The sequence below is a fragment of the Leptosomus discolor genome, chromosome 7, assembly GCF_034619465.1.
Source record: "Leptosomus discolor isolate bLepDis1 chromosome 7, bLepDis1.hap2, whole genome shotgun sequence".
Classification (NCBI taxonomy): Eukaryota; Metazoa; Chordata; class Aves; order Leptosomiformes; family Leptosomidae; genus Leptosomus; species Leptosomus discolor.
This window is the reverse complement of record NC_141397.1, coordinates 48,343,588-48,355,638: the sequence shown is the minus strand read 5'-3', so window position 1 is coordinate 48,355,638 and position 12,051 is coordinate 48,343,588. Positions and strand designations below refer to the sequence as shown.

Below are 12,051 nucleotides of genomic sequence, written 5' to 3'. Positions count from 1 at the left end.
CGTCTGTCACAGTAGCAGAATGGCTGTATTTTGCACTGTTGAGGATTAGTCTGCCCGTGTTGATAAGGCCTTGTAGAATTACAAATGTCTGGTCACCTTCCCAAGAAACATACTATGAAATTTCATATATAATAAATATCTTCCAAGAACTTTCAGTAGTGAGAGGCTGTGTATATCTATCCTAGCTGAAATGTAGACAGAGTCTGTATGTTACTTTTCTTAGCCTCGTTGAATTAAAGGTTAGTACACATAATTTAACAAAGTAATGAAGGCACTCAGGTAAAAATATTGCCTTGGGATTTATATATGCATTTCAGCACTTCTTGAATTAAGTGTATTTCTCATTATTCTGGTTGGTGTGTAAGGCAGGAGAGCCTCTGTACAATTCACACTATTTATTATTTTCAGAATAGTTGTAATATGGAAGAACAGTCTATTGCTCTCTTATTAGGTACCACACCTGATTGCCTTTGCAATCTCATCTATGCTACTGCTATGGCCTGGTAAGGTAGTCTTCTAGCCAAATCGCTACTGTCTTGTTAAGGTCTAGGTAGAGGTTGTAGGAGTAGGTATTCTTCTGGAGATTTCACTCTTGCTTTCTCAAATGATGCTCTTCTTTTACCCATCTAAAGACTTGGAAAGGTAACACTGTTAAAATATTTGAAGCAGAAATGTAGTTTTTATATATTATGTTCTTTTTTAAAAAACAAGAACATGATTTAGATCCAAACTTATGGAACGTGTATGTAAAAAGGAATTCTGTATTTCCTATCAGCATTTGATATTTTAGCATTTTAAAATCTAAAGAATACATTGAAGAGCAGCTCTTCAATGTATTCTGTGCTGAGGTAGGAGCTTATCTTTGTAAGCAGCTTCTGAAATTACTTTAGGCTCTGGCAAGTGCATGAAGATTTTGTTTTCTTTGATGAGTATTTTTAAAGTAGCTGCATCATTTTTGTTGTATCTATGTCTGTTCTGCAATGAGCTTCCTTGCTGACAAAGGTTCAGTACTATTGAATGCCTCAGGGGAATTTTGGAAGAGTTTGATGTTATTGCAGTTGTATGTAATGTTGTTTAAGATTGTCTTTGAATGACTTTAGGTGGTCTGTTTGTATTTTTACTGTAGCCATCTCACTTTTTAAATTTTAAAGAGGAATTAGTGTAGGAGTGCTCTTTATTTTACCTTCTGAAAATCATTTAAGTGTATTTTCCAGTGAGTTCTGTTTTAAATATCTCCTACCTGGGTTTTTTTTGGGTGAGACTTACAGAATGTTTTCATCTTCTGAGTGTTCTTTCTTGTTGTAATGTATTAGTCTTTTTGCCCTCATTCTTCAATCTTTCAGTTTTGCAGAAAGCTCTGTATAAGATATGAAAGACATAGTTAAAAACCTTTATACAAATTTCCCACAGCTGTGGAAAAACTGTGTAATTTGTTTCCTAATTCAGGTGTTAAAGCTGGCATTTTTGTCTCCATGGTGTTTATCTGAAATAGGACACTGCTGGAACCATTTTTTTGTTCCTTATGAGAGCTGCTGCTTTTTCCTGTGTTTTTTGTCTGATCCAGGTACCAGGTGTTTTAATTTAAAAAAAAAAAAATCAAATTTCAGCTGTTGTAAAATCTTGGTTTTAGTGTCTTACTGGTTTAGATGATTATTTTATCAGATTCTTAGATCATGAAGTCGGGGCCAATTACAAATTGAGTTACTAAAGACAGACGTTGAACATTACAGATCTCTTAATAGAAGAGTCAAAATCCTGCATTTTGCCTTTTGCTTTTCTAATAACCATTTAAATATTTCCTACATGTGCTTTTCATGCTAAGTAATCCTTAATTCTGATGTGTTTGCCAACTGAAGTCTCTTTGGGTTTTTTTGTCTTTTCACAAGGTTAAAGCTCAGCTCTTGTTATGCAGCCACTTTGTTCAGCTCTTGCTTCTTTAATTTTTTGCCGTTTTTTTAATTCTAGTTTCAAAGAGTTAAATATCCTTTGCTTTACAAACTTCTAGTTTGTAAATAGTAATAGTGTAAGGTAAATGAAAAGCTTAATTCGTATTTTTTCTACTTGTGTTCCAAGGTAATAGATGCACAGAACTGTAAAACTATATAAATATTTTAAAAGTGAGTGTATTTTTAGATGTGATATAAGACTGTGAATAGAAATGTTGATTTATTTTTTTTTCCTTTGTTACAGTCGGCATATAGATGCTCAAAGAAAATAAAAGTTTAAATGTTGGCAAATATAAAAGGAAGAGTGTTAGACAAACTAATTTTGAATTCATTGTGCTTTGAATGTTAGCTCCATAATTTTGACTTCCAAGACTGAAAAATTGTAATGGATGGATTATATTTTTTTCAAAATTTATTTGAACAAATAAAATAAAATTGCATGTCACTTTATTTTCATATGTATTCATATTATATGTGCCAGAGAATTCAACAGTGAAGCAAGTAATCTAGACATTTTTGGGAAATGTGAATGCTGAGTATTTTTCTCGCCTGAGTCAAAATCAGCTCTTGAGTCTCCTAAAAATTATTACTTGCACCATATTCTGTACTTCTGTTGTTCATGTTTTAACAGGTGTTTCATAGCAATGTTTAAAATATGAATTTAAATTTCATTTAAGTTTACAAATTAGGTTTGGGTGTTTTCTTTGATGGATGATTAATTCACAGAAGTGTGTCAGGTTGCATTTTCGGTTTGCCAGTAAAGTTGATGTAAAAAGGTTGCACATGTATTCTAGGTGACTGAAAAAATAACATTGCGAAATCTGCCTAGCAGTTTGAAGATGAAACTGATTTTTTTTATATTATTTTTCTTTTTTTACAATATGATATTTCATAGGCAAGCTGATGAAGATACCTGAAAACTACTTAATTAAATCTGCTGGTGATGTTAATTTAGGTGATAGAAAGACTCAATTATGCCACATAAAATATTACTTATTTGAAATGAAGCTATCATTGGAAACGCTAATGGTTTTCAAACTGCCTTCATGAAATTACTGCTTTACAAGATATGAATAATTAAGGAGTCTGTCTGTGATTCCTCTGTCCTGTATGGCATCCTGTATGGTGTCTTGAGCTAGTTAATACAGTAACTGGTTTCTATGCCTACTAGGTATCACAGATTTGACAAAAACATCCTTTCACTCTGAACTGTGCTTATAATTTTTTTCCATCTGAAAGCACTGTTTGTCTAAGCAACTTTTGCTTGGAAAGACTAGTAATGGGCAAGTGGGAGAGTAATCTGTGTTTTGGAAAAAAAACATATTTCAATATAGTAGAAAGACAGTATCAGTATTAGCTATTTTAAATCCTTCAAGATCACCTAAATTAATGATGCAATATTTCTTGGATATGGCAAATGTTAGAACTTTATTTATTATTTTGAAAGACCAGAAGCCTATTCCTCTTTTTCTAAACATGATTACCTTTAAAGGAAGATGCCTTTAGAAGTTTACACTTACGTGCAGGAAGTTTTTTTTAGAACAAAAACCTAAAAGAATGGTTATATGAATTTTCAGAACGTTTGTTGATGGCATAGATGTTTTGGTGCATGTTTTAGTCCATCCTGGTGATTTTAAAAAGATGACTGCTGGACTATTAGTGTTATTTTTTAAAAATTTTTTTGTTTTCTTTGGTCAGTTTCTGGTTTAGTGTTAAATAAAACTATTATTCTTTTCAGATAACCCCGGATGTGGCTTGTGGAAATGCCAGTTCCAACAGCTCTGCTGGAGGCCGGCTTATCTCCTTTGAAGTTCCACAGAATACATCAATAAAGTAAGAATATTTGTCATATGTGATGAAATATAAAAGTGCTTTTATTTTAATTTGGATATTTTAGACAACAGTTTTTCAGATAGGCAGATTTGTCAAATGGCTAAAAGTATATGAAAGAACTCAGACAGACTTCAGGCCTCTAGCAGTGCCGTGACAGCTCTTCGCTTGGTATAATTTTTCCTACATATTTAATGTTTTAGAAGATATAAGGATGTAAACTGTCTGTGCGCTATCAGAATGCATTAGAAATTAGGGCAGACTTGTTGAAGATGTCAGTTTGGAGAAGATACAACATTTCCTTTCTCCTTCCTTCCTCCCCCCGCTTTAATCTCAAGATGCACTTGCTGGTAGAAAGTGTTATTGTTGACTACATAAATGCATGTATTTTGTGCATTTGTATTTGATTTGAGTGTCATCATCAGCTGTGAAATCAGTGTGTATGTCCTACAAACCAAATTTCTCAAAAATTTCAATTTATTCTGTGTTACTCACTTTTCAAATTCGTGCTTTTTCAATCAAATACTTGCTTTGTTACTTTTAATTAGCAAAGCCTGGCTTAGAAAGATCTGATTCTGTCAGCTGCAATGAGGCATTTTTGTATTGGAAATTTTATTTCAAATAAAAATCTGCCAACGTAGTTCTCTGGCTCACAGCTTTACTTCAATTTTAGACTTAGATTTTTCCCAAAATAGCCTACTTTTCTCATACTGTCATCTTATCTTTCAGAATCCCAGCTTTCAGTTAAAAAAGGCCATGCTTACAGGAGAAAACAGTCTGATGCAAGCAGATAAGCTGCAGACATTTTGGAGCAGTAACTGTTAAACGTGGGAGCTGTCCCGCTCTTCCCACAGGACTTTGAGTTGTGCTCATGAATGAGCGTTAAGCCTAAGTCAGGAAGAGATCTAAGTGTGGATGCTCTGGCTGGCTGGAATCTGGAAGCAAACAAGTATCTTTTCTTAAAATCAGGAATAAGCCGATATTTGTGGATTCTACAACTGTATTTAAGACCCTTGATGGAGGGACTCCATTTTAAAGGAGGTTGCAGAGTACCCAGTCACTTTTGGTCATTTTTTACGCTATATATCTTTAGTAGTGGTTTATATCTGGGTAGATTAATGCAGGTCAATATTTATCTTTATTTCATTGTATTTCTTGTGTTAAAGGCCCAAGTAACATCTCTGGTTCAATGGCTATCTATGAAAGTAAAATAATTTCAGTTTAATAATTTTATTTTGTTTTGATTGTCAGGTGCAGCCTAAACTGTGAAACTAGTTATCCTGTTTTAAAAGGCGAGGTGGTCAGCTTTGGTGGTAGTGATGGGGGTTGTTCTTAAAGAGGACCCAAAATACTGTCAAAAATTTACTTCTTCTGATGTCTAGTTGCAACATTTTTTCAACTTGTGTCAAACATGATTACAAAATTTGACATGTCTTGTTTTGAACTCAAATAAGAAGTGACAGGGGAGAAACTGCCTTGTGTTTTAACAGGATTGAAACAATTTTAGTACAGGAAATTGTGGAACAGAACTTCATCTCTGGGTATTTGGAGGGCTGTTTTCAGCAGGAGAGAATTATCAGTTTTCAGCAGTTGGATGCAGTTGTGTTTGAATTTTTGGAGGGTTGTTCAAACTCGCTTGAGATTCCTTCAGAGGAAATGAATGCAAATATTTAGGAACTTGCCAGAAACATGACAGGTTTTTATTTTCTCTTTATGAAGGTGAGTAGGAAAAAAGTATCCTGAGAGGAAGAAAACACTAACATAGATACAGTGCTCCCTAGTGGAGCTGACAGTATAGATGCAGTTGTAGATATTTATCCAATCTGTCAATATTCAGGAAGGCACAGTGGACTTGGTGTCCTTGGGAGCATTACATGACTCTTGATTTACAAGAATAAGCTGCTCTGAACCTATTATCTGGTATGTCAAACAAATGAGGATTTCTACCAGGATCTGTCTCCCTATATTGAATGAATACTGAATGTTCTTCAGTAAACAAGATGGCTGGATGTACTTCAGCTGCAGAAAATGATGGCATTGTAGATGTAGAATGGAGGTACTATTCAAAAGGGCATAAATACAAAGACTGAATAAGGATGCGTTACTATTATGTAATGTTTACGTAAAACTCTTCTTGGGCAGTAAGGTGGTGTCCTTCAAGTATTAGAATTGAAACTCTATATGATTAAATTTGCTATTTCATATATTACTATGCAAACCTTACTACTGAAGCATTTTTATTATTTTTATGGACATGCTAAAAACCTTCAGGCCTTTTCCTGATTCTGTACTAGCTACATTTAAGTTTTCCTTCTTTGTTGATAAGCTTTTGTTCTGTAGTGATGTACTTCCTTATAATACCAATTTCCCTCAATCTAAATATTCTTATAATTTATTTTCTTAGAATAAGGCAAGATGCTACTGCTTCTCTTATCCTGCTATGGAAGGTTACAACCACTGGATTTAAACAGTGCTCACTTATTGATGGCAGAAGTGTCACTCTTCTTCAGGCACTAGGTGGACTTGTTCTTTCTGAAGAAATGCTTGCATTAGGAAACAACTACTTTATTGGTGAGTAACACGCTGACTTTGTTTATCAGTTCTAGTTGAGAGCTGATGGTTTACCCAACATTTAGAGAAACAGAGGTAATTCCCATAATTTAAGCACTGCTGAAAGATCCAGATGTGGTATTGGGACCATGTTTTAGACATTGGGTCATTCAAAGCAGACAAGAGGTACACTAAATTCTTACACAGGTGGCACCCATTCAGTTTGATATCTAGATGGTGAGTTTTGCCTGGTACCTTCAGATGATGCAAGGTATTTTATATGTTCTATTTTAACCAACTGTAAAGCTTTTGGTAAATAATTCTCAATGTTTGAGGTGCTTCTTTGTCAGGTACTGTATCATGAGATACTTTGTAAAGAAGCTTAAGCCTGTACACAGTAAACTTGGGAAAAAATATTAAAAATATAGTAGGAAATCTGATCTTTTAGTGTATACTTGCACTACTTTTGCTCTTCTAGTTTTAACTCTGAATATGAAACCTTAGAAATATGCTGTATGTTTCACTGGGCAATTAAATGTTAAGCATCTTTGTGGAAGGGGTGTAATGAAAATAGGCTGATACGTTATTTTAAGTGTATGGAAAATAATACTGATTTAATGCAGTATTTATGCTTAGACACAATAGACTTAATTAAATTGAGCTTCCTGGGCAGATGGTTTATTATACCAATGACATGAAACCAAAGTCATTGTAATAACAGCATTTATTGTAATCTGCTTGAAATGCTGTATATCTTATAATGAAGTATAAGCTGCCACAAATTGTTATTCGGCAACTTATCATGCTAATAAGTGTAAAATTAAAAGCATTCTGATGCAGAAACATAGGGCCAAATTCTAAGTTTGTAGCTAATTCAGAAAACCCAAATGCAGTAGTAGTGCCATATTCTCTCCTTTTTGAGCTGCCGCTTAGCAAAGATATTGCTTGAAGGTTGTTAGGATGCTCATTTAATTACTGTCAGCAGTGGTTTCTTTTGATGATATTTATTTTCTTCAAATAATTTTTCAGATCCTTATATTTTCTTTATTATTTACTTCCTTACAAGATACTTAGTTTCAGCTTTTTTTTTGTTGTTTTGTTTTAATCTAGTATTGCATGTAATTTACCAGAGTTAAAACTCTCCTCGTGTGTCTTCCTCTGGAATAAGTTTTTGCATTAGCCTTGTGGTAGTTAATGTATAATAAAAGTAAGTAAAAACTTGCTGAAGACAGGATAATTTGTAACTTATGTACTCGCAAAAGTACCTAAAGGCATAGCTTGGTCTGTAAGCTCACAGATAGAGGGCCTAAGTTGCTCTTTGAAGGCTTGACTTGACTGTACATGTCATACAGTATAGGCTATTAATTTAGATAACTAAATGGATATTGTCTTACTTCTTCATAGTTTATCTTGTCTTACTTGTGTCTCTCCATAGGTGTCTTTCTGTCACTGGGATTTTTGACTTTGAAATGTTTACCATGTGCTAGGTAACATGAGGTGAAAATATATCTTTTCCTTGAATATAAAACAAGGTTTAGTTCATAAAAAATCATACTAATCTTGCTTATTTCATGCAGTACAAGTTTTTTAAGACCTTTTATTTTACTTCCGTCTGTTTTTTGATACCTTCTTTTGTTGTCTTAATTCCCTGATAGTGAAAGTCTTTATAGAATTTTCCAGTTGTTGTAGTGTAATTTGATTTATGTAAAGAACATGAATCATAAATGTGTATGTGTGGAGCAGCAGGGAGACTCCAGTAATACAGTGATGCATTCATGAATAGGAGCATCTGAGTGCTTAGTAAACGTGAGTGCAGATATAATGAATTTTTATAAATGCTATTTATTTTAGCAGATGGATGGATTACCTACCATTTAGCAAATGGATTGCTTTTGATAGAAAATGAATATGAAACGTTCCCTATGCATATCTTTTAGTCCTGAGGTGTTGCAACTCTGTACTACGATATAATCAAGTAATGAGATTAATCAACTGCTTTCTGGAGTAAATTATTTTGTGGAGTCATAATTTAGTTATAGATTTTCCCAGAATAATTTCCTTTTATTAAAACAATTGAGCAGAAAAAGGGTGAGATACTAAGGGAACAGAGAAACTGAAACATGAATTCATTAGTTTAAAAATGTTTGTGACCTATCAACATTTATTGTAAGAAAGAGAAAACAGAATAACCTCTGGATTTTCTTCTCAATTATGTGGAAATAGTCTACTTATTTTCCGTCATTAGTTCTCGTCCAATAAAGTGTTAAGTCTTGGGTATAAAACTTAAAAAGGAACTCAGTAATTTGGTCTGAAAAATGCTGAATTTTATCTGAACTCAACTGAAATCCATAATTCAGCTAAGGTCTATATGAAAATAATTAAGTCTTTACTTCAGATTTGATCCAGATGTATGAAAATAATCTGTGACTCTGTTTTTAGTTTTCAATAGTTTAGTTTTCAATAAGTTCAGGTCAATAAATTTTACTTATAGACAACTTTCTATATGTTTCTTGATATACATGACAGCCTTACTCTAAGGTACAATAAGTCAAAATGAATGATTTTATATAAAAAAAGCAATAATGTAGCATGTGATGATATTTAAGCTAGAAAAGCTAGGACAATGACAAGGCCACAAGATGCTGTAGGATGCTGTAAGCATAGAATCACACAATAAGGCTGTGAACCATGCCAGTTGATGTATTTGCTTTATATAATTTCCCCCTTCTTCCTGCTCTACGTCTTATTTGAGGCACTTCTCACTGTGTTTTTTGTTACTCAGCAAGTTACTTTAGTTACCTCTTGCAGATCTTTCAGAAGGAGGTGATTATGTCAAAGATAAAACATTTGGGGAAATTCCATTTATTTTCTGTTACTCATGCTGACACAAATTTAAAGTTGTTCAGACAAGATTGAAAAGACTCAGAAGCTGGCAGTAATGTACTGATTTGTGGATCATGTGATTCAGGGCACAGTGTCTAGAGGTTGGAAAGAATCCTTTCCCTGAGATCTAAATATAGACACCTTGATCATAGTGCTGTTCACCCCAGAGACAGTACCTGCACTGTATGAGAATGAAGGGTTTGAGGGAAGGAGTGTAACAACAAAGAGCAGTCTGTTTTCTATAATGTAGTTTATCAAATGGCTGCTGCATCTGCAAACAGTCTTTTGCAGTGCAGGAAAAGTTATGATGGTGTGATTATACAACATGATTATGTTGTTAAATTACAGCATTTACCCCATTAAAATAAGCCCCAGTAGATGAGAAAGAGAAATAACTTGAAGACTGGCTTGTACTTTCTGTAACACATTCTTACTGTGACTGCTTTGCTTAGACTAATTTTAATGAGTGTGTGTGTAACATTTAACACTACACATGTGCCAGTCTTCTGAAATAGCTTATTATGCTTTGTTAGAAAGTATACTTATAAGTCAACGAGGGAAAAAAGACCAATATGGTTCTGGTTTTGAAGAGAAAAAGCCCCTGAAATACTGATTCGCTCAGTAGATTTAGTGGGTTAGGTGTAGGATGAAGCACACAGCATATCCCAGGGTGCTGGTGGCTTTTAATGCCAAGTTGCTACTAGACAAAGGTAATTACTAGATGGTTGAACTCTACTCACTGTTTGCCACAAAAATGCTTCTTTTGATGCCAAGATAATTTCAAAAGTTTTGTGCCCAAATTCAGGATGTAAGAAAAACAAACTTATTTTATTGAGGGCTTTTCTGAATAGAAAATGTTTTTAATATCTATACAGGAAAATATCTGTTCTGTGGAGTGCTGTGGCTGGATAATGAGATTTGCCAAAGAGATAGTTGAGAAGTGAAAGAGAAGGGAATTAACCGTATTTTCAAATAAGAGATGGCAATTAAGGGATCAACATTTAAAACTTATTAATTCATGGAAAGTCTGCTGTTTACTTCAATAGAGTTATAGCTTCATACTCTGTCCCTATATTCTTTGAAGTTAATGCGTGATTCTTGTATCAACTATTTATCATATTTATGAAATGTCTCATTAGTACTTGTTTTAATTCACGATCTTCATATCTTCATGCTAGAAATAATAGTGCTAGAGTATTTGAAAATGAGTAACTGCCAAACTTTACCTTGTTACAGTCACACACCTATTCTTCATTGCAATATATCCTGAAAAATTAAAGTCAGATAAAATACATTTTACAAATCTGAAAAAATGTGATAAGAGTACCCTGATGTCCATCAGTTTGTTCATGAGTCTTTCAGACTGAAGTTCTCAAGAATGTTAAAGCGTTACAGTTAAGGATCTCTGTGATGAGTTGAAAGTGTTGCTTGTAATGTATTTTGGGGGGTTCTAATCCACCCAACATTGTGCACTTCTCTCTTTCAGGGACTGATATACTGGATTTTGATTATGTACAGGAATATGTTTATCTTTTTCCATACAAGTTTGTTGCAAGTGTGTAAGATTTACTAAATTGATTAAATAATACCTCTCTTGAGAAAATAACGCATTAACATTTTCCTTTAGAAAATAAAAAAAGGCCTTGCTGAAGGACTTTGAAGGACATTTTCAGCTGGTATGGCAAGTCTCTCAAAAATCTTCCATGATTTGTTGCATGCATCTTTTTTTATCCAAACGTGCAATCACGCTGTGACTGAAAACTGGAATGTTTATTCTGATGACAGAGTCTGCTATTGAAATAGTGAAAAAACCAAACTCAACACATAATAAAAGCATTAAAATCTTAATTTTTTTAATACTCACATTTTAGAAGTTTTACAGTGACTGTATACCATCTGTTTCTTCATGAATCAGTTAATTTACTCTGGTGCTAAAATAATATACCTGTTCACTAAGGCAACAATTCTGTGCTTCATGACTCAAAAGATACACCTGTGGATGTGAGACTTAATCAGTTGTAATTTCACACAGTTTCCAGTCTACTTGGTAAACTAGCATAGGTATACCTATATTGGTATAAAGTTAACAAATTATATTTAATAGTCCAATTCTGCTAGTAATCAAAACCATCATAGCTTTTTTTTTTCATTGTATGATTTTGGAAATTGGGTAATAAAATTGCATATTGTATGATTATTGCTTCAGTTTTAAGAAGTGTTTATTTTGAAGTTTTTGGCATACCATAGAGCATGGAGTTGGCAGTGCTGACTCTGTGTGCATGCAATCTATTTCCTTCTTTTCTCTCAACAACATAAAAGAAAGCAATTATGATTTCAGGTCTTTATCATGGTTATTAGGTTATTAACTCTGTTGACAAAACCTGCTTCTCATCAGCTTCCGTGATAAAATGTTGGAAAAGTTTCTTTTTTGCCTTGGTGTGCCCACTGTTGAATCTACAATGATGGGAGCTGTTTCAAAAAAATAGGAAAACAGACAGTTGGGTGTTAGTATTTTGCCTCCACTTCTCCATAGGTAATATGATAGAAAACTCTGGATAACTATAGTTGTTAAAAAATGCTTGTAAATAGCTTGAACTTACTTGCTTTTTGACTTTGTGCTTTATTTAGCACTTCTGTAATGCAGCTTAAAAAGCAGCTTTCATAAGATATTGCTACATTAGTTTTTTAGTTTATTGTCTGCTTATAAAATAGGAGGAAGAAATTTGTAAGCAAAATTGCTTTTTCTTAGATAAGATCTTACACGTAATAAGGCAGAAGGTTTAACATTTAATATGAATGGATATTTTTATCTGAATAAAAATTAAATCCTGCAGCACAATCT

The 12,051-nt window shown here is 33.5% G+C and overlaps 1 protein-coding gene across 1 annotated transcript in view; it reads left to right on the top strand.

Annotated features, from left to right (window-relative positions):
- The window catches only part of DNER (delta/notch like EGF repeat containing), a 130,386-nt gene that overhangs the window by 60,545 nt on the left and 57,790 nt on the right, over nt 1–12,051 (top strand). Inside the window, exons 3-4 of the mRNA XM_086468226.1 lie at nt 3,685–3,779; nt 6,181–6,347. Of these exons, the coding sequence (XP_086324352.1) occupies nt 3,685–3,779; nt 6,181–6,347 (262 nt within the window). The remainder of the gene's footprint in view (nt 1–3,684; nt 3,780–6,180; nt 6,348–12,051) is intronic.